General features: G+C 42.0%; 1 protein-coding gene across 1 annotated transcript in view; it reads left to right on the top strand.

Annotated features, from left to right (window-relative positions):
- Nucleotides 1–24,991, top strand: part of MERTK (MER proto-oncogene, tyrosine kinase) — a 106,445-nt gene that overhangs the window by 48,698 nt on the left and 32,756 nt on the right. The window contains exons 5-8 of the mRNA XM_026480420.4: nucleotides 9,426–9,512; nucleotides 12,503–12,618; nucleotides 18,065–18,248; nucleotides 22,147–22,298. Of these exons, the coding sequence (XP_026336205.3) occupies nucleotides 9,426–9,512; nucleotides 12,503–12,618; nucleotides 18,065–18,248; nucleotides 22,147–22,298 (539 nt within the window). The remainder of the gene's footprint in view (nucleotides 1–9,425; nucleotides 9,513–12,502; nucleotides 12,619–18,064; nucleotides 18,249–22,146; nucleotides 22,299–24,991) is intronic.

Here is a 24,991-nt window from a genome sequence, read left to right as displayed (position 1 = left end):
GCCTTTTAATTTTTTTTATTTTTTTAAAGATTTTGCTTATTTATTTATTTATTTATTTGAGAGAGAGCTAGAGAGTGCATGCGAGCAAGCGCCCCCGAGGGGAGGGGCAGAGGGAGAGGGAGAGAGAGAATCTCAGGCAGACTCCACGCTGAGTGCAGAGCCCGACGTGGGGCTCCATCTCACAACCCTGAGATTGTGACCTGAGCCAAAACCAAGAGGAAGTCACTTAACCAACTGAGCCACCGAGGAGTCCCGATTTCAGCCTTTTTATTACACAAATAATACGTGAGCACATTTTCATTGTAAAACATTCAAACCATAGCAACATACCGAAGCAAAGTGGGCAAGTCTCCCTTGAATCTCCACACGCTCACTCCCCACGTAGTTGTCACATATAGCGTGTGTGATGACACACAGCGTGAGCCGCTGGTTCACTTCTAGGCCCTTCTCCTCTAAATAAACTCACATATGTACATATACTACACAGACGGCCAAGCCATGTAGATCTTTCCATATAGGTGCTCGTGGGCCTCTCGTTGCTTATGATAATCACCTCATTGCATGAATGGACTAGAAGTGATTTAGCCACCTCCTTGTTGATGAGCATGTAGGTGGTTTTCTTTTGGTCCTGGTTGTTACTTACGTGGACATTTTTATACCCATATGTATTTCTTTTCTGAAAACCTTTCTGGACACCCTGTCCTTGTCTGTGTATCTACAGTGCCTCTTCCATAATGCTTGTACCTCCCCCCCACATGGAAACACATCTCCTGTCTCCCCACCCTGAATTATTATTGATCAGTGTGATTATTACATATGAGTTATTAATTACCTTAGCCCTATCACCCAGCATAGTACCTGGCACATCAGAACCGTGTGAATGAATGAATGAACTAATGAACAAACAAATGAATTATGAACAGACCCTGAGTCAGAGGTCCCTTCGCTGAGACAAAGGAACATAGTTTTTTTTTTTTTTTTTTTTTTTTTTTTTTTTTTTTTTTTTTATTTTTTTTTTTTTTTTATTAATAATGATTTTTTATTATATTATGTTAGTCACCATACAGTACATCCCCGGTTTTCGATGTAAGGCTCGATGATTCATTAGTTGTGTATAACACCCAGTGCACCATGCAATACGTGCCCTCCTTACTACCCATCAGACAAAGGAACATAGTGATAGTGAAGCAACTTGTATTTGCATAATTGCTTTTGCGTTTAAACACCTTCTCATCTCTTCTCATTTATATTTCTAACCAGTTCTATCACATTAATAGAGCAGGTTTTTTACACCCATTTTGTAGACAGAGGGGTTAAGGAAGTCCATGGAGAAAGGGCCAACAGTGCGAGCTTCGGACTGACCACAGGGCTGGTGCTGATACACCAAGTTAGACCAAGTCAGCTATCTGTGGACTGTTCCCAAGCACCTGAATATTGTAACATTGGGAAAGAACCATAAAACATTAATCTTATTTACATCTGTGTTTAATTTTGAGAATGCCGTTAGTGATAACTGAGCCCACCTCCGAAGTTCACGTTTGAGGAACCAGGTGCCATTCTGACCGGAAATGCGAGGGGCAGGGTTTATGCTCCTGATGGAAACCTGGGAGTGTTTGCAGGGAGAGGCCGTCCTCTCTTGAAATTAACCCTGAAGTAAACTTTTCCGAGATCGCTTCTACCGAGAGGGTGCTAAGTGGGAAGTGGTTTAAAGAGTCCTGCTTGTTGACACTTGCTTTGAGCAAGCACGTTTATGAACAAGAAAGCCGTCTGGTTTTTCTTCTCTCGACACCAGTTGGGTTTTTTGTCCCTCTGTGACGTAAGAGCTGTCTTTAAGAGGTATGAGCAAAGCAATACTTTGTCTAAAGGGCACTGTTCTGAGTCAACAAAGCCAATCTCAAAGGTTACATGCTGTATGATTCCATTTATATAACATTCTCAGAAATGACAAAGTGATAATGATTAATCAGGGGTTAGCTTGGGTAGGATGTTCCTAAAATATGAGGGAGCTTTTTCCTTTTTTTTTGGTGCTGAAGTAGTACAAATCTAACTGAAATAAAATTTCATGGCACTATATACCATCCCCCACACACACCCCCAAAAAAGAGAACAAAAATTGGCAAATCTGAATATGGTCTGTATTTGAGCTAATAGTATTGTACTGACGTCATTTTCCTGGTTTTGGTCATTGTACTGTGATTATGTAAGATCTTATCATTAAGGGAAGCTGGTGAAGGGTGTACAAGAACTCTGTACTATTTCTACAATTTCTTGTAAATTGAAAATTATTCCAAAACAAAATTTTGTTTTTATTTATTTTTTAGAAGATTGTATTTATTTATTTATTTATTTGAGAGAGAAAAAGAGACAGCATGAGCTGAGGGAGGAGCAGAAGGAGAGGGACAAGCAGACTTCACACTGAGCAAAGAGCCCAACACAGAGCCCTATCCCACCATCCCAAGGTCATGACCCGAGACAAAATCAAGTTGGAGGCTCAACGGATTGAGCCACCCTGTGCCCCACAAAGTTTTATTTTTGTTTTTTATTATTGTTTAAGATTTTATTTATTTACTTGTCAGAGAGACTACAAGCAGGGGGAGCAGCAGGCAGAGGACAGAGGGAGAAGCAGGCTCCCCACTGAGTAAGGAACCAGATGCAGGACTAGATCCTAGGACCCTGGGATCATGACTCCAGCCGAAGGCAGATTCTTAACCTACTGAGCCACCCAGGCGCCCCTAGTTTTTATTTTTTTTAAATACTCATTTATTTTTAAATCCTCATTTAGAAAATAGCTAAGCTAGCTTTATATTTTGTTGGATAGAGTTAATAATATTCATTGTAATAACAGTAACAGTAACTATAACTGATATAAGTTAGTTCATCATTTGCACAGTGCTTTCTGTAAAGACTGACTTTGAAGTTCATAGCAAGCTGCGATATAGTTAGGCATTTTAATACCCATTTTCAGATCGAGAAAAAATTTGAAGCTAGTAAGGGACCTACTTGCTTAGGGTTTGTCTCCATGTGGCCCCTGCAACAATCCTGATACAACACAAGTTAGATCATGTCAGTTTTCTGCTCAAAGTTCCAAGTTTCCCATCCCACTTAGAGGACAAAGCAAAGGGCTGTTCCCTTTGCCCAGAACTCCTCTCCCCCCCAACATTAGCCCATTCCCTTACTCAGAATCATTCCTCGGAGGACGTTTCCCTGAGCCCCCTCTGACCTGAATATTTAAAATCACAGCCCACTTCCCCACCCACCCCTGGCCCTCTGATCCTTTCCTATTTTTCCATAGTGTTAATCACCTTCTGATAGAGCATGAAGCTTACTTATTTATCAAGGTTATTCTTTCTCACCCACTTCCCTCTGTGAGAATGTGAGCTCTGTAAGGGCAGGGATCTTTTTTATTCATGGATGTACCCCAAGTGCCTGGGAAAATGTCTGACACCTAGTAAGTACTCAGTAAATATGTGTTGAATGAATGAATTCAGGGCAAAGAGTGTGTTCCAAGTTAATAAGGAACTTCCTTTATGCAGAGTGTTCTTCCATTGCTTTGCCTCTTTCGCTCTAGGGGGAAGAAAAATGAAAGGGTTGCTTATCCGGAACTCAAGGAATTGGCCCAACTGGTGCTCTTAGAAGTTGCTTTCTTAGCAATTCTGATCGTCCTTCCCTCCAGGGAACATCCCGTTACTCAATGTTCTTTAAAATATCTTTCAGACCTTGTGTCCAAGGCTGTCTTTTTTTAAACCAGCAGACCAAGCAAGAGGGGCACGAACATCAGGAGTTAGGTGAGACGAGACAGAATGAAGGGGGTGGCCCACAGAGGAGGACATGGCTCAGAAACACTCGAGGCTCCCATACCAGGGTCACTCGGGAGAGAGTGGGTAGTAGGGTGGGGACTTAAGGGGGTGGATGACTTTTTTTCTCCTGGAAAGCCACAAGGGCTCAGGCTATAAAACTTCAAGGTCTATTCCAGTCTGGTTGTGTTCATCCAGACAGAGGAGAGGGAAATGAGAGGCAGCGGTCTTTCCCAGCGCACTCTAGTTGCTATCTCCAACCCACGCTTTTACATGAGTCTCCAGCTGGGAAGCTAGTGCCATTAAACAAAGTATATATCACTGAATACATGAAGCGAAGAACTGTGTTTTGCCTTAAGTCTTGGTCCACCTACTTTGGGAGAAAGTTGACTTTGGTTTGAACCGCTTTCCATTTCTTGCTGCTGGCCTCTCTTTGGCCTGTAGGCATTCACCACCTCAGTGCATAGGAAGAACTGTGTGATAGGTGATTTAGCTCCTTCTGGGCACTTCTATACTGCTGCGGATGTCTTGTGCCAGAGAATTTGCTAGAGATTGTTTTCCTGGCTTTGTGTGCACTTTGAAAAGAAACACAAAAAGGAAAAGCGACTTCCCACTTAACCTAACATCGTGTTCCTGATAGGCGGTTTCACTTTCAGCATTGATAAACCTTGCAGCTCTGAAGAACAGTGGGCCCCAGTTGTCTTACTTAGGGATCTATAGCTGGTCAGCGGATCTCACGAAATGAATCCATCCTCTTGTTTTTTTCCGCTCCTGGTCAGCTTGGAATGTGATCTGTATCTTGTACTCGAGTGTTTCCCAAGAGTTTTGACAAGAGTAATTGAAGTCAAACAACTGTGGTCAGCTCGACTATATAAAAAATATAAATTGCATAACAACTCTCTGTATTTTCTGACTGAGCCAAAGCCAGTTTTTCTAAATATAAGCCAAGTGTTGCACCTTCGTGGAGCCTGGTGAAATGGGCTTTTTATTTGAGATCTTATGACCTGAAAGGTTAAAGGTGATTCTTCAGCATGAAAACCAAAGTGTCACGGGTGGGACTGTGAAATCATGGGCGGCAGCATGGATGATGGGCAGTGGCTTCGAGGGATGAGGTCTTGATAATCAAGACCTCATCTGGGATGTGTCCGTCTTTTGTAAAGTCAATGCCTGACAAGAGTGCCCAAAGTCCAAATCTCTCCCTCACTTTGCAAAAGAAAAAAGACCTCTCTCTGACTTATCTGGAGTCACTACAGGGCATCAGTTCTCAAATGCTTTGGTCTCAAGATCCCTTTACAGTCTTAGAAATTATTGAGAACCAAAGAGGTTTTGTTTACGTGAGTTCTATCTGTTGATACATACTGAATTAGAAACTAAAAACTTGTAAAGCATAAAAATACACAAGCATGTACTCCAGTAGCTAATAGAGCTAAGGACATCATCACACAACATACAGCCTCTGGAAAATTCTTCTGGAACATTCCATCACATGTTCCTAAGAGAATGAAGGTGGAAAGGGAAAATAACATCTTATCATTATTGTTAATGTTATTATTACTATCTTTATTATTATGACAAAAATAGTTTTCATCATTAGGGCTCCTAAAAGGGCCTCTGGGATCCCCAGCAGTCTCTAGACCACACTTTAAGAGTGGCTGTTATGGTGTATTGGCTCAAGGTTAAGAAATGTCCAGATCACTACATAGAAAATTTCAAATTTTGTTCAGCAAAGGAGTTGCCCTTCTAGTAAAATTTTACTGTTTGTGTTTAAGAATTATATACATTGTCAGGGTACTGGGGTGGCTCAGTTGGTTAAGTGTCTAACTCTTGATCTTGGCTTAGGTCTTGATCTCAGGGTCATGTGTTCAAGCCCCACACTGGGCTCCATACTGGGCATGGAGCCTACTTAAAAAAAAAAAAAAAAGAATTATATGTATTATCTTGATGAGTCCCTAATAATAGTGAGGATAATCAACCTAGAAGAAATTTTTTTTCCAATTTCAACATATATGTGTATTTTCGTTGCCAAGAAGTGTTGTAGGGTGATTAATCATGACTTCCAAACCCACATACTTAGGCCATTTGGATAAAATTCTGCAGGTGAGGTAGAAAATCATGATGGAAAACTTCTGGCTGCTGGGAGAAAATTGTTTCATTGGGTGATGCTGGGTCTTCCATCCCAGTCATGGGTACACCACATAGGTGCCTTTAGAGGAATTTTTTTTTAAATGTCAGAGTACCTGAAATTATATTCTTTGCAGCTGTTTAAATTATAAAAAAATTAAGGTGCAGGGGCGCCTGGGTGGCACAGCGGTTAAGCGTCTGCCTTCGGCTCAGGGCGTGATCCCGGCGTTATGGGATCGAGTCCCACATCAGGCTCCTCCATTATGAGCCTGCTTCTTCCTCTCCCACTCCCCCTGCTTGTGTTCCCTCTCTCACTGGCTGTCTCTATCTCTGTCAAATAAATAAATAAAATCTTTAAAAAAAAAAAAAATTTAAGGTGCAAACTTCAAAATGTATGAGAGACTCCATATATTTTTCAAAGTTATTTGGGAGGAATACAAGCAGAAGATATAAAGACCCCTGAGGCAGGGTATTCAAGGGTGTCCTTCTATAGATGTGGATACTGGGTTTGAGATAAATATTCCTCTTCAGTGAGATAAATATATATTTTTTAAACCATCACACAAACTACTAGCAGTTTCATCTCAAAAGGGAGTGACCAAAAATGCGAAGTGATGGCTCCTACCTGAAATTATAGTTTCCTAGCTCTTGAAATTGGCAAGAGAATCTAAGCCATTTGATTAGGATTTTCCTCCATTCTGAGGGAAATACGCTTCACCTCAGAAAATGAAAATACCTGAAGTATCTGTCCCATTCTGACAGAACTTTATTTTAGAGAAGTAAAAAGTCACCATAGAATTGTAGGACAGAGATACACAGCTTCGTTTTTCTTGAGAGACCGTGTCTAGCCAGCAGAACTCAGGCGCCTGGACTAACTTTCGTCTGGATGGAAAAGAACAAAACCCTCAAGAGAAGAGCCAACATAAAAGGGATCAGGTGCGCATTTCTTCCTAGAACTTCTCCCAGACACTGTTCTCTGGCCACTTGGCCCAGCCTTGGGCTGGCCTTCCCTCGGCATTGTTCTTCCTTGATTTTTCAAATTTTTAATTACTGTTAGGGACAAACTTTGAATTTTAAAATTATCAGATGGAGAACTTCCTATACAAGTAAATGGATAGAAGAAAACAAAGTAAGGTATTCAGGCAAGAAGCAAATGGAGGTCTATTTTCAAGAATTTTTTCTTTCTCTAGTTCATGATGTGAACTCTGTGCCAGAGGACACCTTTGTGTGCCAGAGACAGAGAAGTTTCCAGATTCTACTAGATGGTATATATGGCTGTGCTTTAAAAACAAAACAAAACAAAAACCACCCGTTTTTAAATTTTAGAATAGTTTTAGATTTTAGAAATTATGGAGATAATACAGAGTTTTCCATAAACCCCACTCGCACGTTCTCCCATTATTAACATCTTACATTAATGTGATATATTCGTTATAATTAATGAACCAATGAACATTATTATTAACTCAAGTCTCTATTCAGATTTCCTTAGTTTTTACCTAATACCCTTGTATGGTTCAATGATTTCATCCAGGATTTAGTTGTCTTGTCTCCGTAGGATCCTCTTGGTTGTAAGAATTTCTCAAACTTTCCTTGTTTTTCACGGTCTTGACAGTTTTGAGGAATACTGGTCAGGTTTCTTGTAGAACATCTCACAGTTTGAAATGTCTGATATTTTCCTCTTGGGTTGATTAGACTTGGGTTGTATGTTTTTGGGAGGAAGACTGCGGAGGGGAAATGCCATTTTCATTACATCATATCAAGAATACATTCTGTCAACATGACTTAGTGGTGTTGACCTCGGTCATGTGGCCAAGGTAGTGTTTATCGTTTTCTCCACTCTAAAGTTTAAAAAAAATAAATAAAATAAAGTTTTGGTTTGATTTCCTTTTCATACTGTCCTCTTTGGAAGGAAGTCACTATGTGCAGCCCATGCTTAAGGGGCTAGGAATTATGGTCCTCCCCTTGAGGACAGAGAATCCACATAAATTATTTGGAACTCTTCTTCATGGGAGACTTGTTTGTTCTGCCCCGTTGTTTAATCATTTATTTATGTCAGTATAGACTTGTGAACATTTATTTTATACCTCGGGTTAAAATCCAGTGCTATTTCATTTATCTTCTTGCTCAAACTGTCCCAGCTTTCACTGTTAGGAGGCGTTCTTTCAGTTGGTTTCTATGTCTCTGTCATTTCCCCATCACTCTGTGTGTGTGTGTGTGTGTGTGTGTGTGTGTGTTTGTGTGTGTGTGTGTGTGTGTTGCATGGCATTTGTGTTAATTTTTGTTCCAGGTTCATCTTACATGTTTCCTGCTCCAGTCTGAGAATCAGCCATTTCTCCAAGGAGTTCTGGTTCCTTTTATTGGCAAATAGTATTGGAAAACAATATCTGCATTGCCTTTCCTCCTTCTTATTTAAAATTAATAAATCAAGTAGTTTTTAAATTTCTAAGATGCCTTAAAACCTCTGAAATGATGGAATTTTTCTTCATTCAGTACTAGTGTCTTCTCTTCAAGTAATAGTAGTGTCTTGTGCTTATGTAATAATTCTTTATGAACTGACTAATTTTTACTATTAAAAAAGGATTCATGGGCGCCTGGGTGGCTCAGTTGGTTGGGCGTCTGCCTTCAGCTCAGGTCGTGATCCCGGGATCCTGGGATCAAGTCCCACATCGGGCTCTCTGCTCAGCAGGGGGCCTGCTTCTCCCTCTCCTTCTGCCAGCTTCTCTGCCTACTTGTGCTCTCTCTCTGTCTGTCAAATAAATAAGTAAAATCTGAAAAAAAAAAAAAAGATTCATTACAACAGATCATCCGAAATTAAGCACTGTGATTTTTATCCTGCTGTGTGTGGTATCCTGAAATGTCATTAGTGTGTGAGGTATTATGTACTGTGGGGCTAAGCAGCAGGGGGTTGTCCAGGTGAACCTCAGAAAGCACTCTTCTTGATATTGGGGCCAGCGATTCTCATACCTCCTTGCAGAAATTTAAGTCTAAATATTACTGCTTTTGGTACCTAACATCTCACCATCCAGGAAAAATTAAAGCACTTAAATGAAGAACAGCTGCCTCTTAGGCCCACGGTTGACTTGCTTCTGGTAGCTACAGTTTAAAAATCCCAGGTTTGGGGGCGCCTGGGTGGCTCAGTCAGTTAGGTGTCTGCCTTCAACTCAGGTCATGACCCCATTGTCCTGGAATCAAGTCCCACATCGGGCTCCTTACTCAGCAGGGAACCTGCTTCTCCCTCTGCCTGCCACTCCCCCTGCTTGTGCCCTCTCTCACTTCTCTCTCCCCTCCTGGCAAGTAAATAAATAAAATCATAAAGAAAAAATAAAAAAATAAAAAAAATCCCAGGTTTGCTTTTCAGCCACCAGCATAGTTTTAAAATTAACTTTGCATTTATGGCTTGCAGCAATGAACCAAAAAGTAAAAGAATGCTAAGACAACCGTGGGATTCTGGTGAGCCGCAGCCCGTTTCTCTGTGAGCCTGGTCTCACGAGTTCCCTTCCGTTCCAGGTCTGACCGAGACAGCAGTCTTCAGTTGTGAGGCCCACAATGACAAAGGGCTGACCGTGTCCAAGGGTGTGCAGATCAACATCAAAGGTAAGCACCAGGGCCGAGGCCCTCGAGCATGTTCTGGGAGCTGGTCAGGGGACACAGCATGAGCTCTGCTGCCAGCTACTTGGGTTTGAGCCCTGTCTTCCCCACTGACTTTCTTTGTGACCTTGGACAAGTCACTTAACCTCTCTGGCTTCAGTATAAAATAGGGATAATTACAGAATCTACACATTTTTGAGGCTTAAATGAAATAATACAAGTAAAAGCACTCAAAACAGTGCCTGGTGCATAAGTCTTTGATAAACATTAGCTCCCTTAGTTCTGCTTAGTCTGAGAAAATAGGCTGGGGTGTCTACCTTTGATCTTCTTAGCCCCTGTTTTCACCTTTCCCTCTCCCACCTTGAACTAGTCCCCATTACCCCTTGAAGAGCCCCCAGGGGTGGGGGCGGCTTAGGGCATTGATTGAAAGAATGGGCTCTGTCCTTCCCAGGCAGCTGGGGCTGAAGCAAGTCTCCCCTAGCTGCTGCCCAGGGGAGAGCCCAGAGCGCCTCTTCTTCCTAATCTCCTTGTTGCCTCTGAGCTGCGATATGACATAATGGAAGACTTGTCTTTGAAGGTCCCCATGCTAGTGGAGACATTCCAATCCAGTCATCTGCCTCCTCCTCCCTCTGGGATCAAAGTTATTTAAACCCAAAACTTGAGAGTAAATACTGTCATTTTATCCCTTTTCAAATCATCTTTCTTACCTTCTCTCATAGAAACTCAAGCAAATTTTATGTTTTAGTATTCTTTTTTTTTTTTAAGATTTTATTTATTTACTTATTTGAGAGAGTGAGAGAAAGAGAGCACGAGCAGGGCGGGGGTGGGGGGATGGGGTGTGGAGAGGAAGAAGCAGGCTCCCCATGGAGCAGTGAGCCCAACTGGCTCAATCCCAGGACTCTGGGATCATGACCTGAGCTGAAGGCAGACGCTTTATAAACTGAGCCACCCAGGCACCCCTCGTTGTTCTTATTTTAAATACAGAGAAGCAAATATTGAGTCCATATTCCTTTTGGTCTTAATCTTGGGGAAACAGCCCAAGGAAAAAGCAGAATGTGTTTAATAATGAGTTAAAAGTTGGGTAACATACAGCAAGGAACTCAGTATTACAAAAGAAGTTATACTTTAAAAAGGTGCTGATGGGGGCGCCTAGGTGGCTCAGTCAGTTAATATTCATTCGACTGGATCTCAGTCAGGTCTTGATCCCAGGGTTGTGAGTTCAAGCCCCACATTGGGCTCCACGCGGGGCATGGAGCCAATTTTTAAAAAGTAAATAGATAAAATAAAAAGGTGCTGATGTTTTGTTTTGACAAATCAACTAGATGAAGGTGATGGGGGGTCATTTTCTAAAAGTTCATTGGGGAAAAAAAAAGCAAACTGAAACTTACTCCCGGAGGAACTGTATAACTTCCTTCCTCATTATGAGTCTCACTATTACAATTTTCAAAAGAAATGTTGGGAATTTCAGGAATTCATGAGTAGGCGTAAATTTATAAAGACATTTTCATAAAATGTAAGCACCTTAAAATTTAAATATTTATAAAACGAGAGACACTTTTTAAAAATGTTATGCTTCACACAGAACTTAACTTTTTTTTATCAGTCCTCTTTCAAAAACTTTTGTTTTTGATTTTCATTTATTTAAACATTTATGTCAAAGCAACCAAGACTCCCTTCTCCTAATCTGTTGTTAACTATAATATGTGTGGCCAAATTATGATCTGGAAAGGCAGACATTTTAGGACAATTCTACAAGTGATCTATTTAGGGAAGTGAGTCGAACAAAATGCTGATTCTTTCCCACTCACCAAGCTGTGCATCTACTAGTAAACAGAAACGCCTGAATATGGTACCTCGTGCACTTCTCATGGTCCCAGCTCTCCTTCCGCCGATCTTCTGCCCACCCTGTCATTGCTTCACCTCCAGCACACCTCCCCCAACGCTCCTCCATGTGTTACCTTTCTAATCTTCCCCACAGCCCCATGGAGCCATGCTATCACCAACCCCACTAACAGAAGAAGGAACGGAGGTTAGAAAGGGCATTTAACTGTGGCCCGGGCCACCCAGCAGGCCAGGCAGTAACCAGACTCCCCAGTCCCTGCTGGTGTTCACTCTAATGTGCTTGCTGCCTCCTGCAACCAGCCTCCAGTGTCCTACTGAGGGACACGAGCTCGGGCTCAGACAGACCTGAGTTCAAGTCCCTGTTCTACTGCTTATAATCTCTGTGATCTTCGGCAAGTTTTTAACTTCTCTGATTCTCAGTATCCTCATCCATAAATGAGGAACATGAGGCTACCTCTCTGATAGGGTTCTAGTGATGAGGAAACAAAGTGAAGTCCATAACGTCCTGGCCCATAGTAAACACGAAAACAACAGTCATCATTTTTGCTTATAAATGTGATTATGACTATTAATGAAGAATTAAAATCAGCAAAAAATAAGATCCCCAAACTTCAGATCCTGCTTAGATTCAAATTAAGATACCTAGCCATGTCCCACACATGGCCAGGGTCATTGCACACTTTATGCCTCCACTCCCAGCAGATGCAGTTGGCTCTTTCGCTTGAACTGACTCTCACCTGTTTCCTCCACCACACATCCTCACTCATGCTCCCCTAGCACCCCTTTCTTCTCGGCAGGGGGCCATGGCTCTTGGTCCCCACGGAGAGCGGCACCCAGCAACGTGCCTGCATGCAGTAGGCTAGTGACCACGAGCTCAGTAAAGGAAAGAGACGTCTCTACATCCTTTTCCAGCTAGGGTCTCACTTCATCAGTGGGCAGGAAAGCAGGTCTGTGCTCCACTCCTCTGGCCCAGGCAGAACCATCCTGTTACCAGAAGACCTGTCTATAAGCATAATGTGGCTTCTTTTTAAAACTTGGGCTGAATTTTCCTAATCTTAAGAAACAGAAACGGGCTTGATACTGTGTTTGTTTGGTAGCTGTGGCCACCTGTGGCTTACAACTGTGTTTGTGTGTGTGTCTTTGTTTTTGTGTAGCAATTCCCTCCCCACCAACTGAAGTCCGTGTCTGCAATAGCACCGCACACAGTGTGCTGATCTCCTGGGTCCCGGGTTTTGATGGATACTCCCCGTTCAGGAATTGCAGCGTTCAGGTAAACCAGCAGGATGAAGAGAGAGTGGCTGTTTGGTGCTCTGAGGGTCTACCTGATTTTTCTTCCTCCTGAGGGTGGTTGCTGAAGCCTTCAACACCTCTGTTCAGAAGTCCGTTGACCTCTTCCCCGCCCAGTGTCCTCCGTGCATGCCCCATTTTAGGGTGTTCTGCCCTGGGATGCTGCTTCTTTTCTGCTTGTGGTCCAGGGCCCAACCAGAAGTGAAACAGGTTTCCAGGATAGAACATCATGAGACCAGGGAGAATTAATTTTTAAGGTATAAAAACACATCCCGAAATTAGGACTGGCTTGTGATCGGAGTTGGGGAAGCCAGGTACTCCTCAACCTGGGCTAGTGGCCATGAAGGACAGGCCAGCATGAGATGGGTCATTTTTGCTGTCAAATGTAACACCTCGGCCCCTGGCTCCTAGGACAACCTGGGCATTACAGGCCTTGCAAAATCTCCCCCGCCTTTTTTTTTTTTTTTTCAAATATTTTATTTATTTACTTGACAGAGAGAGGGAGAAAGAAAGAGAACAAGTGGGGGAATGGCAAGCAGAGGGAGAGGGAGAAGCAGGCTCCTGCTGAGCAAGGAGCCCGATGCAGGGCTCAATCCTGGGACCCTGGGATCATGACCTGGGCTGAAGTCAGCTGATTAACCGACTGAGCCACCCGGGTTTCCCATCTTTCCCCTTTTTTAACCACTACTCAAAATGGGTATGAAAGAATACTGTAAGAAATACAGGATAGCCATCCTAAAATGGTACCTTGCCATGATGTAGGCTCTGCTTTGAGTGTTGATTTCATTAAAATGGAAAGGATAGCAGTAACACTACACCATTTACTGAGTGTTCACAATGACCAAGGACTTTGCAGACATTATCTTATGTAATACCCACACCAGCACTGCAGGCTCAGAGTGCTCACAAAGCCCGTGAGTGGCAAAACCAGAATTCAGACCCAGAAAGTTCTGATGCCAAAAGCAGTGCTCAGAACTGTCTCTTCCTCCATGTCTCAGAAGAGACATTGCTTGTGGGAGCAGGTAGCTGAACGTGTGTGGATTATCCACTGAAAACATGAATGCATTATGTCCTGTATGTTGTCACACAGTAGGGTCAGAAATTGTTCTTAGTTTCATAAATGTCTGGTCTTACGAGCTGAAAACATGTTCACCTGACACCTGCCATTCATGCCCACTCAACTTGAAGCAGTGACTTCTAAAGAATTTTATATGTTGACAACCAGATGTTTTTAATACCAAACAGAATTAGTTTCTCTGTTTTTATTGCCTCCCACTCTTGTCTAACAGCTGTTCCTTCTCTGGAAAGTGAAAACATTCTATTATCCCCAAAATAGCCTCCACCCTCACCCCACCAACTCTAGCTTTGCTTAATTCTTGCCCAACTTTATTTGTAAACCTCTGAAGGGCTGGTAAGTGTTAGGAATTCTTATTGTGTCTACAAAGTCCTCACCAGGAATATCCTTTTGGGGGGGCAGCTTTTTCTGAGATATATTTCACAGACCATTATACTCACCCACTTAAAATGTATAATGTTAGGGCGTCTGGCTGGCTCAGTCGGAAGAACATGCAACGCTTGATCTCAGGGTCATGAGTTTGACCCCACGCTGGGTGTAGAGATTACTTAGATAAACAAACTTTAAAAAATAAAGCATATGTTTTTTGGTATGTTCACACAGGTGTGCAACCATCACCATTGTCTAATTGTGTCTGTATTCATAAAAGCTATTGGTCTGTAGTTTTCTTGTGTTATCTTTTTCTGGTTTTGGTATCAAGGTGAGACTGACCTTATAGAATCAGTTGGGAGTTGTTCCCTTGACTTCTATTTCTTGGAAGAGTTTGAGGAAAATTGATATTAATTCTTTAAATATTTGATAGAAATCACCAGTGAAGCTGTCGGGTCCTGAACTTTTCTTTGCAGAGAGTTTTTTGAATACTACGTCAGTCTTTTTACTTGGTACACATCCACTTAGATTTTCTATTTGAGTCAGTTTTGGTAGTTTGTGTGTTTCTAGGAATGTGTCTGTTTCCTCTGGGTTATCTAATTTGTTGGTATACAATTGCTTATAATATTTCATTATAAGCTTTTTTTTTTCCTTTGAGGTTAGTAGTAATGTCCCCTCGTTCATTCCTGATTTTAATTTGAGTCTTCCCTTCCTTTCTTCTGTTTGCTTTGGGTTAGTTTGCTCTTCTTCTTCTTTTTTTTTTTTTTTTTTTTTTTAATTTCTTAAGGTAGAAGGCTAGGTAATTTATTTGAAATTTCTTCTTCTTTAATGCAAGCATTTATACTATACATTCCCTTCTTTTTTTTTTTTTAAGATTTTTTTTATTTATTTGACAGAGAGAGACAGCCAGCGAGAGAGGGAACACAAGCAGGGGGAGTGGGGGAGGAAGAAGCAGGCTCCTAGCGGAGGAACCTGATGCGGGGCTCGATCCCCGAACCCTGGGATCACGCCCTGAGCCGAAGGCAGATGCCTAACGACTGCGCCACTCAGGCACCCCTATATACATTTCCTTCTAAGCACTGTGTTAGTTGCATCACATAGGTTTTGGTATTTGGGAGCTTTTTTCCCATTCATCTCAAGTTTTTTGGTTATTTTCCTTGTGATTTCTTTTTTTTTTTTTCCTGTTGGTTATTCATGAGTGTGTTAATTTTCACATACTTGTGAATTTCTCAAATTTTTTTCTTTTGCTTATTTCCAATGTTTATTCCATCGTGTTTGGAGGATATACTTAATATGATTTTCAGTCTTTTAAATTTACTACGGTTTGTTTTATGGCCTACCATTTGTTCTGCCCTGGAGAATGTTCCGAGTGTAGGGGAAGGTATATTTGGCTCTTGTTGGGCAGAATGTTTGATATGTCTGGTAGATCTAGTTAGTTTAGAGTCTCGTTCACTTCTTAGGTTTCCTTGTCAATCTTCTGCCGAGTGGTTTTATCTGTTATTGAAAGTGGGGAATTAGGGTCTCAACTATTGTTTTTGCATTGTCTGTTTCTCCCTTCAATCCCATCAGTTTTTGCTTCATGTATTCCAGGACTCTGTTGTTAGGAACAACAGGGCCTATTTCCCTATGTGTGTATAGATATAACTGAAGCATTGACCAGCCCTTTTTAAACCTGCTGCTGAGCTGTATGAAGAGTCCAAGAAGACATGAGGCTCCTGCCCCCATGAGTATGGTTGCCTTCGGACAAGTACCGCCCCTACCTGAGAGAGTAGGTCTCGGGATGGAGATGAGGTAGAGTAGGATGGTAGGAATGTCTGAAGACATCAGGTCACTGCTGAAAGTAGAAGATGATCACACACAAGCATCACCTGCTTTCTCCTTTTTTTGCCTTGGCTTTGGGCAGCCATGGCATGAGGGAAAGATCATCCAGTCACTGCCAAATTGCAGGCCTTCCTTGCCCACCCGGGATCCTGTGGTGCCAGACATGGTTATTCTGTCTTTGCCCCACCAGCTAGCTCAGCCTCCTTTCACCCATAAGAATACAGTTATTTTACAAGTTAAATTATAGGAGTGATGCGGTGACATACCTGTACCTGTAATTATTTGTTTCTCTGAAATTCAAATATAACTGGCTATCCTGTTTTCTCTGACCGGTCCTAGCAGGGTTAGTCAGGACTGGCTCTAGAAGTTAAACTTTTATATTCTGCAGATTAGCAATGTAGTCCCACTTCTGAAGGAACCAAGCATAGTTTCATAGCATGTCCCCAGTCCATTACACTTTTAAACTCTGACTTGGGAACAAATGAATGTTTTGGACAAGATTCAGATCCACGCACTAGCAGGACACACCCTTTCACTTCCTTTGGTCCTGATGTTAGTTCCTTTCTTCACCCATTTTTGGGCAGCATACTCCATTTCTATTTTTAACTCTCCCACGTACTTCTTGCTATTTCATGCCCTCTTTTCCCCTAGGACCCGCTGAGAAGGACTGTTATAGAAACCCTGTCTTCTTCCAGCAGTGTGTTCTCAAAGAGCGCCCCTGTGCCTGGAAATGCTCCACACAGGGCTCCGGAAACGGGGCAGGGGTGGAGAGCCAAAGGTTTCCTCCACCTTAGTTTCAGGGGTTGGTCACCAGGAAGTAGGTGCATACTCTAAAGTGAAGAAACAAAAAGTAAGCTCTGCCAACAGCCACCACCAAGATAAGCACGTAACTCTTTGTTTCTCCTCTGGTGGCTCCTCAGGCCAACTGGTACTTTTGTCACCCAGTGCAGTCTGCGGCTCTGAGTCAGAGGTGAGACTTGGCCCCAACGCCACCCTCGTGGTATCCACTAGGGGATTTAGAATTCCAGAATGTCATTTGTGGCCCCTTGGCCTAAATTTCAACACCCATATCCTGAAATAACAACCCTGTGTATCCACACCCCATGACTGCAAGCCCGTTATTTTTAGGAATACGTCCAGTATTGAAGATTTTTTTCCCCAATTAGTTTTGGTTACTTGTGTTTTATTCACCATCATTTTCTCTTTTCTGATTGTATAAGTACTACACATTGTAGAAATTTTGAAAAACATGTAGTGGGAAAACGCTCTTCCTTATCCCCATACCCAGACAGGAGATATGCTTAAGGAAAAAGGTAGAAGTTTGGCCTAGCTCTAGATTTTTGCTTGTGTGTACAGAGGACGTCTGGAGAGGGAGGTGGAGAGACTGGTAGAGCTTATGGAGGGAAAGATGAAGAGAACTCAGAGGAAAGAGCTGCGATGTTTTAATGATATTTGGAGAAAAGTTTGTTGGGTGAGGGGCAAATGACTCTTCCCTGTATCTTCCCACCAAATAATGTCAGAAAATGTGCATTCCCTGAATTTGCTTTTCGACTTAAATGTATATTGGGGTGGGAGTAGGGATTAAAAAAAAAAAAAAAAAAGTATATGCTAGAATTTACCTCAAGGCAAGAGCAGAGTTCATCAGGTTGCATAATGAAAAGAAATACAGAATAAAGACAGAAATCCCGGATCCCATCCCCTAAAGTAGTATTTGGGAAACGATCTCTGTAAAGGGCCAGAGTAAATATTGTAGGTTTTGGCCCTACACAGGGTGTCGGTTGTCTTTGGAGCATTTTCTGTGCAACAGCTGAAAGAAGAAATCAAGCGTTAAGGTGGTTCTGAGAAAGGAAGGGCTACTTCATCTTATTTCGTATTTAATATAAATTACCATCATTATAATATTATAAAGATCATTATTTGCTCTGTTACGTGCCACAGTGAGAACGCTTATTTTAGGTGTCTTGCTCAGGTCCTCAGTGGCTGCTCCAGTAGCGTGAGTAACACCCAGTAATGCTGGTGGGAAATTAGTGTGTGGCCCCAAAGGAAGCAGGTACTTCCCCTCAGTGAAGCGGAAGGCCCACGTGCACCGAACACATGAGCGCTCTATGTCTGGCATACCCACCACCTTACTAATGCCTGGTCCACATTTCTACCCCCCACTCAGGTCAAGGAAGTTGATCCGCTGAGTAATGGCTCAGTCATGGTTTTTAACACCTCTGCCTCACCACATCTGTATCAAATCAAGCAGCTGCAAGCTCTGGCTAATTACAGCATCGGTGTGTCGTGCATGAATGAAATTGGCTGGTCTGCAATGAGCCCTTGGATTCTGGCCAGCACGACTGAAGGAGGTAATTCCTGGAGTTAGAATAAATATTGCCCCTAATGGCGTGTGACTAAACAAATCCTTCCCGATGGCCTGATTTAGAGTTTAAACTTTGCTTTGTCTGGTCTTTGTCTCAGGAGGAGGGTTTTATTGAGGTAGCCATTGAAAATGGGGAAGAAGATACTTCCTTCTACTTAGTGACAAAACTTACACCTACTAGGAACAGATAATGTGTTCTTTTACAAAGGATAATAACAACACACTTTATGGCCCATATTATTTTTAATTCAAATTGAATAACGTAAAAATTATTCATCATAGCATCACATTCAAGAAACAATGAACGTGAAGATGGTTAATGTTTACCAAACACCACGCGCCCAGCGCCACTTACGTGCTTTGCATGGATCATTTTATTAGATCCTCAGAGAAGCCCTATGAAGTAGATTCTCTCTATGCTCATCTTGCTCCTAGCAAAGTTTATTTATATCTTTAAACTTTAAAGAATTATCCATTGTGCTGTTTTGATTTCTGAGATTTTTGTTATCTTCTATGAATATTGTATTTCTGCTAAATTCAAATCCACAGTTTCTGTTCTTTCCCGGTTTAGAGCTCTAGATTGCTAGAACATCTTTCCTGCCCTCAGCTCCAGCCTCACCTAATCAGTGCTCTAGTCTTACTGCAGATGGGGCGGGGCGGGCAGGCAGATGGGGATCAGAAATCTTTAGGGCATTAGCCTTCCACAGAATGATATTCTAGTGTCCAAAACTGTAAAATATCTTCTCTCAAATGTTAAAGAAAAGCCTTTGAGAACAGTTTGTATATGCTGTGTTTCATTTTCATTCAGTTCAAAAATACTTTTCTCACTTCTTCTTTGACCCATTAGTTATTTAGCTATGTAACTTAGTTTCCAAATATTTTGGGGTTTTCCAGAAATCTTTGTATTCCTGATTGCTGATTTCACTCTGTTGGTGCCCAAGAACGTAATCCGAATTAACTGAATATTTTTAAATATATTGAGACTCTTTTTATGGCCCAGAACACGTTTTTCCTGATAAATGTATGGTGTGCACTTGGAGAGAATGTATATTCCTCTTATTATATGGAGTATTCTATAAATGTCGGTTTGGTTGAGTTGGTTGACAGTGTTTTTTCAAATTATATTCTTACTGCTTTTCTGCCTACTTCTGTCAATTATTTAGAGAGAGACATTGAAATGTACAGTTACAGTTTTGGGTTTATCCATTTCTTTTTGACGCTCTAGCCAGTTTTGCCTCAAACATTCTGAAGTTCTGTTATTTTGTGCGTAAATGTTTAATATTACTGTGCTCTCCTAATAATTGGCCACCTTCTCAGTATGAGATTGCTTCCTTTATCTTTATGGTATTATTTTCCGTGAGATCTACTCTGATATTAATATAGCCATTTTAGCTTTCTTTTGAATATGTGATATATCTTTGATTCCTCCTTATTTTTAACTTATTTATATCTTTCTATTTAATGGGACACCATTAATGGACACCCCTAAGTGTCAATATTGGTTTTCTTTCCTCTGGGACCATTCACTTTCTCTAGCAAAGAGGTCTCCTGTTTCCCGCCTTAGTAATGTTAACATGGCTGCCAATGCTCCCGGAGCCAGGTGAGGAGGAGGGGTGAGGCGGAGTCCTCCTTATTCAGGGTACAAACTTCTACTTATTTCTCCAGTTGTCTGTCTGGCCCCTCATTGTGCCTTCATCCTGCCAGTGCCCCACGTCCAGAGGCTTTTCAGTTTGGAGACTAAAGCAGCATCCTGTCTCCAGGGGCATTTGGAAGGGAGTACCTGGCAAGTGTGGGAATAGGTTACAGGGATCTTGAGGACTAGCTACTTCCTGGTCAAATTGTCAATCTTCCAGTTTCAGTACCTGCGCCCACAGCTGAGCTTCTCCATGGTCCTTTGGGGAGAACAGACTTGCTGAATTAATTATACCTTCTGCATCTCTTTTTCAGCTTTCAAGTATATGTTGACATTTCTTTTCCACTGGTGATTCTGCTGCACCTTATGAGTTTAACTGTTTTAAATTCCTTACTGTCATCATAGAGAGGTTTCAGGAGGAGCAGACATAAAGACATGTTGAGTTGGCCATGTTTATCCATAAATTCTACAACCGATTTGAAACTATATGACTCAGTTCATAGCACGACTTTAGCTGTGGGACATTTCCCAAGCAGAAATGAAGGTTAGAGTACCCTTTTGTTTTCTTTTTAGGCATATCAGAGATACATAACTTAATCTCCCCTAAATACAATGTAGTGGTTTGGTATATATTATTGTAATTGGTTTCATTCTTTCTATATTTATATAAAACATTTTTTATTTCTAAAATGGATCGTTGTTGCATACCATTTTCAGTTTGATTTTTCGCTCCATTAGATATTTTTTCATATCCACACATGATCTACCTAATTCTTTTCAGTGGCCGGGTACCAAGTATTCTATTGGAAAATGTATCAAAATTTATTACATCGTAATTATTGACTGAGCAGTACATTTATTCCTTTTTATCATTATTATGCGTCAGTAAATGTAATACTACCTACAGGAGAATTTTTTAGATTAAATTCCTGGAAATAAAATACTTGGTTAAAGAGCATATTATTTTCAGGTTTTTCTTTTTTTTAAGATTATTTATTTGAGAGAAAGAGAGTGCAAGCAGGGGCAGAGGCAGAAGGGGGAGAAAGGGAAAGGGAAAGAATCACAAGCAGACTTTGCACTGAGCACAGAGCCTGACGTGGGGCTCAATCTCACAACCCTGAAATCATGACCTGAGCGGAAACCAAGAGTCAGACACTTAACCAACTGAGCCACCCAGGTGCCCCCATATTATTTTCAGCTTTAAGAGATATAGTCAAGTTCCTTGCTCCCGAAAAGTAATCTAGTAATGACCTTGACCTGTTTCCTAAATTATTTTGTACTTATATGTAATACATACATACATTTTTTTCAAAGTGCTATAACTTTTATCCTTGTATCCTTGTGAGAGATAACAGACATGTTGACATAAGTGGGTATGTGACTTAAGCAGAACTTACTATAAACCAGAAAGTGAAAACCAGAGTTAAATTTTACATTTTGACACCCAGGAATTACCATTTGAACTTCTGGTCTTCAATAATGAGATGTCTTACATATATATACATAAATGTGTATGTACATTTTTAAAAATTTTTGACGGATTAACTCAGTTCAGACCATCAATAACCTGCCTTTGGACTTTAAAATGGTGGCTTGCTTCTGAGCTCTGCAGTGTTCCCTGCCTTGTACATCTCACGTGACACAGAACTGATCTCCAGACAGTCTGGTTGACCTTCCACCCCATAGGTTACTATTGGAGAACCCTGTTCAAGTTGTGTCTGCTTTGCTTCCCCAGGAGGAGTGCCTGAGTGCCACCCACCTGTTTCCCTGCCTTTCCTTGTCTCTGTGATTTGGTTTGGAAAGTGCTTACTTTTTCAAAGCTCATGTAGTATTTCAGGGGCGCCCGGGTGGTGCAGTTGGTTAGGGGCTGACTGTTGGTTTCAGCTCAGGTCATGATCTCAGGGTCCTGGGATCCAGCCTCTAGTTGGGCTCCATGCTCAGCACCAAGTCTGCTTTAGGATTCTCTCTCTCCCTCTGCCCTTCCCCCTACTTGCTCTCACACACGCTCACTCTCTCTCTCTCTAAAATAAATAAATGAATCTTTAAAAAATGATAAAAACTCATGTAGTATTTCAATCCTCCTTAATTGAAAAGAGGGTGAAAATCTGCTCTTAATCCCAGTCTCATTTGAATGCTTTCTTTCCTTAGAGCATTTGAAAACCAAACCAAACATTCGGAAACTGAGAAGAGAATGTACCCCTATGTACTTTTCTCTGTGGTTCCTCATCTTTCTCTCTTCTTTCTTTTGTAGCCCCCTCAATAGCACCTTCGAATGTCACTGTGTTTCTGAATGAATCTAGTCATAAGGTGGACGTCAGATGGATCAAGCCTCCAATTAAGCGGCAGGATGGGGAACTGCTGGGCTACCGGATATCCCACATGTGGCAGAGTGCGGACACTTCCGTAAGTCGGAACTCTGAAGGAGTTCACTTGTCTCCTTAGATTTGCTTATTTAATACTGTTGTAGAAGCTTTTGTTTTGTTGAGAGACCAGGAATTATTGAATGAGGCACCTTTCACTGAATAGTTACAAAATTCCAGGGAGTCTTTGGGGCTTTTCTCACTCACTCACTCATCCATTCATTTATGTATTCAGTAAATATGTGTAGGACCCATCTCTGTTATCATCTGATTCATGCCTTCTGGAAACCTGGGCTCTTGTAGAAAGATAGTTGAGAACTACTGAGATAACCATAGCAGAAGGTCAAGAACGTGTACGGCTTAGCGGTCCAGCCAGTCATAGCCTCTTGGAAATTCCAGAGGATGCTTTTCTGAAGAAGATTGTCAGGAAAGAACTCCAGCCTCATAGAGAATGGCAAGGAGTAACCAGACTCCAGAGGACAGGGTTAAAGCTCCACAGAAGTAGGGATGATGTCTATGTATGTGTGGGTACACAGCTCCCAGACGGGTCCCCTTCCCACTTGAGAAAGGAAGAGAGTTGAGGAGACACTGACTTCTTTGTGACACAGAGTGTCCTTGGAAAGGCAGATGCACTGACTCCATCATCAGGACCGTCCCTTTACTGCCATCCTGCAAAGCTGACCTGCCTGATCGTGCTGGCCCTAGGGGTAGGTCAGATCTTAGCATCCTCGTGGCATTTGCGTGGGGCATCTTGTGAACGTAGTGTAACTGCTTGGCAGGAGAGACGGACACAGTCAACAGCTGCCCCCACGGATGACGTCCAAGCTTTGTTTCAGTCATTTTCAACCTCACATCATCCAGCTTTTACCGCAACTGCTCTTTTCCAAAAGGACATTTGGGATTTCTTCTTCTTCTTTTCTTGACTCAGTTTACCTGTCAGCAAGCAGACTCTTGGAAGCAATAGGTGATGGAAGTAGAGGACAAAGAAGAGGGCTTGAAGTCCATGATTTTTTGTGCCTCAGAGTGGTAACAGGATGTCGTTTGTACAAGTCAAACCCCTGCTTAAGAGTGTTGCCGCTACGAGAGAAGCCTCTTCTTTCTTGGTCTTTGGTCCCAAGGCCTCTGTGCAGGGTGCTTATTTGATTAACCGAATTTCCACACTGGCTGAATCAGGGGAATCAAATGCCTTGTCAGAGACAAGCCCCTTTCACAATGCTAAATTGTGAACAGTCCCTGAAGGTCCAATCATTGTATTTCGGTTCAATAGGATTGTGTTTTTCTCTGGTTGGCAGAAGATAGTAATTATCAGCAGACATTTGAGAGGTCTAAAAAAAAAACCCAGTTTTGTTTAAAGAGCTGCAGGTCATCCTTTTGACTTCTTCTGGCGTGGGTGAAAAAGCTGCTTGTTTGGAGGGGACCTCTGGAGCTGAGGCGTCTGTAGGGCGAGAGTGGGGAAAGCCTCGAGGATGACGCAGAAGAGAGCTGTGCCCTAAATGCCACCCGCGCCCCACTGTGCTGCACGTGCTTGTTGCCCTTTGTTCAGAACGGTCCCCCGTGTGGGGAGAACAATCCTGCCACAGTCAGGGCTGTGACCTTTCTAGTCATTACCTCCTTGGAGACGCTGGCTCATCCCAGTGAGAACATCATTTGCATTGAACTCATGCTATACTTGGTGCGTCGTGAGGGTCTCATGACAACAAAAGACTCAGTGGCTCAGTTTCCTTAGGATAACATTCCCTGGGGCAGCTCAGCTTCAAGCTCATGGGCCACCGCTGGAGGCAAAGAAAAACACTGAAGAAAAGCCCACCCTGGGAGGATCCTAAAACTCCTGCCCGAAGTGAAGTTTGAAATCACCTCTGTCCCCATCACTTCTGTCTCCTGAACTCCCTTCATTTCAGGAGGGCAAGAGTTAGACACAACTTCATCTCTCAAAATTGTTCTTTCATTTCCATTTTTAGAAAACTCTACCTAGAGGTTTATCTTCTATATACAAGGTGATGGAATTGGATATTTTTGGAAGATATTCCCTGGCGTTACTCTAATAAGGGTGGCTTTTTGTATGCAATTTCAGAACTTTCTTGAAAGTGATATTTGGGTGGGTTGTTGTTTATACCTTTGTTATCCCCACCTGTTGTGTCACTTTCAGACTAAGAAACTCCTGATATTTACTGTACACACAGTTACTATATCTTGATGAAGATACTGACTTTTTTTTGTTCCATTTTTCTTTATATCCCTTGCATTCCAAATCCAAGCTCAAAATCCGAAAGTCAGGAGCAAGTTCAATCGATTCTCTTTGAAGTTGGGGCCCTGTTTCACTCATCTTTGTACCATCTGAGCAGAAGACCTTGAACTTGTTTTCTAGGCATTTATGATACTGGGCTTGATGCATGGATCTGGCTGACATCCCTACCAGCTGGAGAGTTTCTCTCTGTGATGGGAAAGCCTTTTGATGAGTGTGGACTAGTATTTCCCATCCATTGCCATAATTGTCAGTAGACCTCCATGAGAAAAGAATTCAAAGAGCCAATAAGTTTATAAAATATTGCATAGTTTATACCGCTTTCTGGAAGATCCATAGTGTATACTGGCAAGTTCAAGGCTCTTTGATGTTTTATGGTAAATAAGTCTGTTTAATTTTGACCCAGAATTGCCCATATGGTAAACAGAGGCTCATTTTTATATGTGTTATTCTTACAAAGCTCATTATGATGGGATTGTGACTCTAATGCTGGC

This window comes from Ursus arctos, unplaced genomic scaffold, assembly GCF_023065955.2.
Source record: "Ursus arctos isolate Adak ecotype North America unplaced genomic scaffold, UrsArc2.0 scaffold_8, whole genome shotgun sequence".
Lineage (NCBI taxonomy): Eukaryota > Metazoa > Chordata > Mammalia > Carnivora > Ursidae > Ursus > Ursus arctos.
Note: the sequence above shows the minus strand (reverse complement) of the source record. Positions and strands in the feature narration are given on the sequence as shown.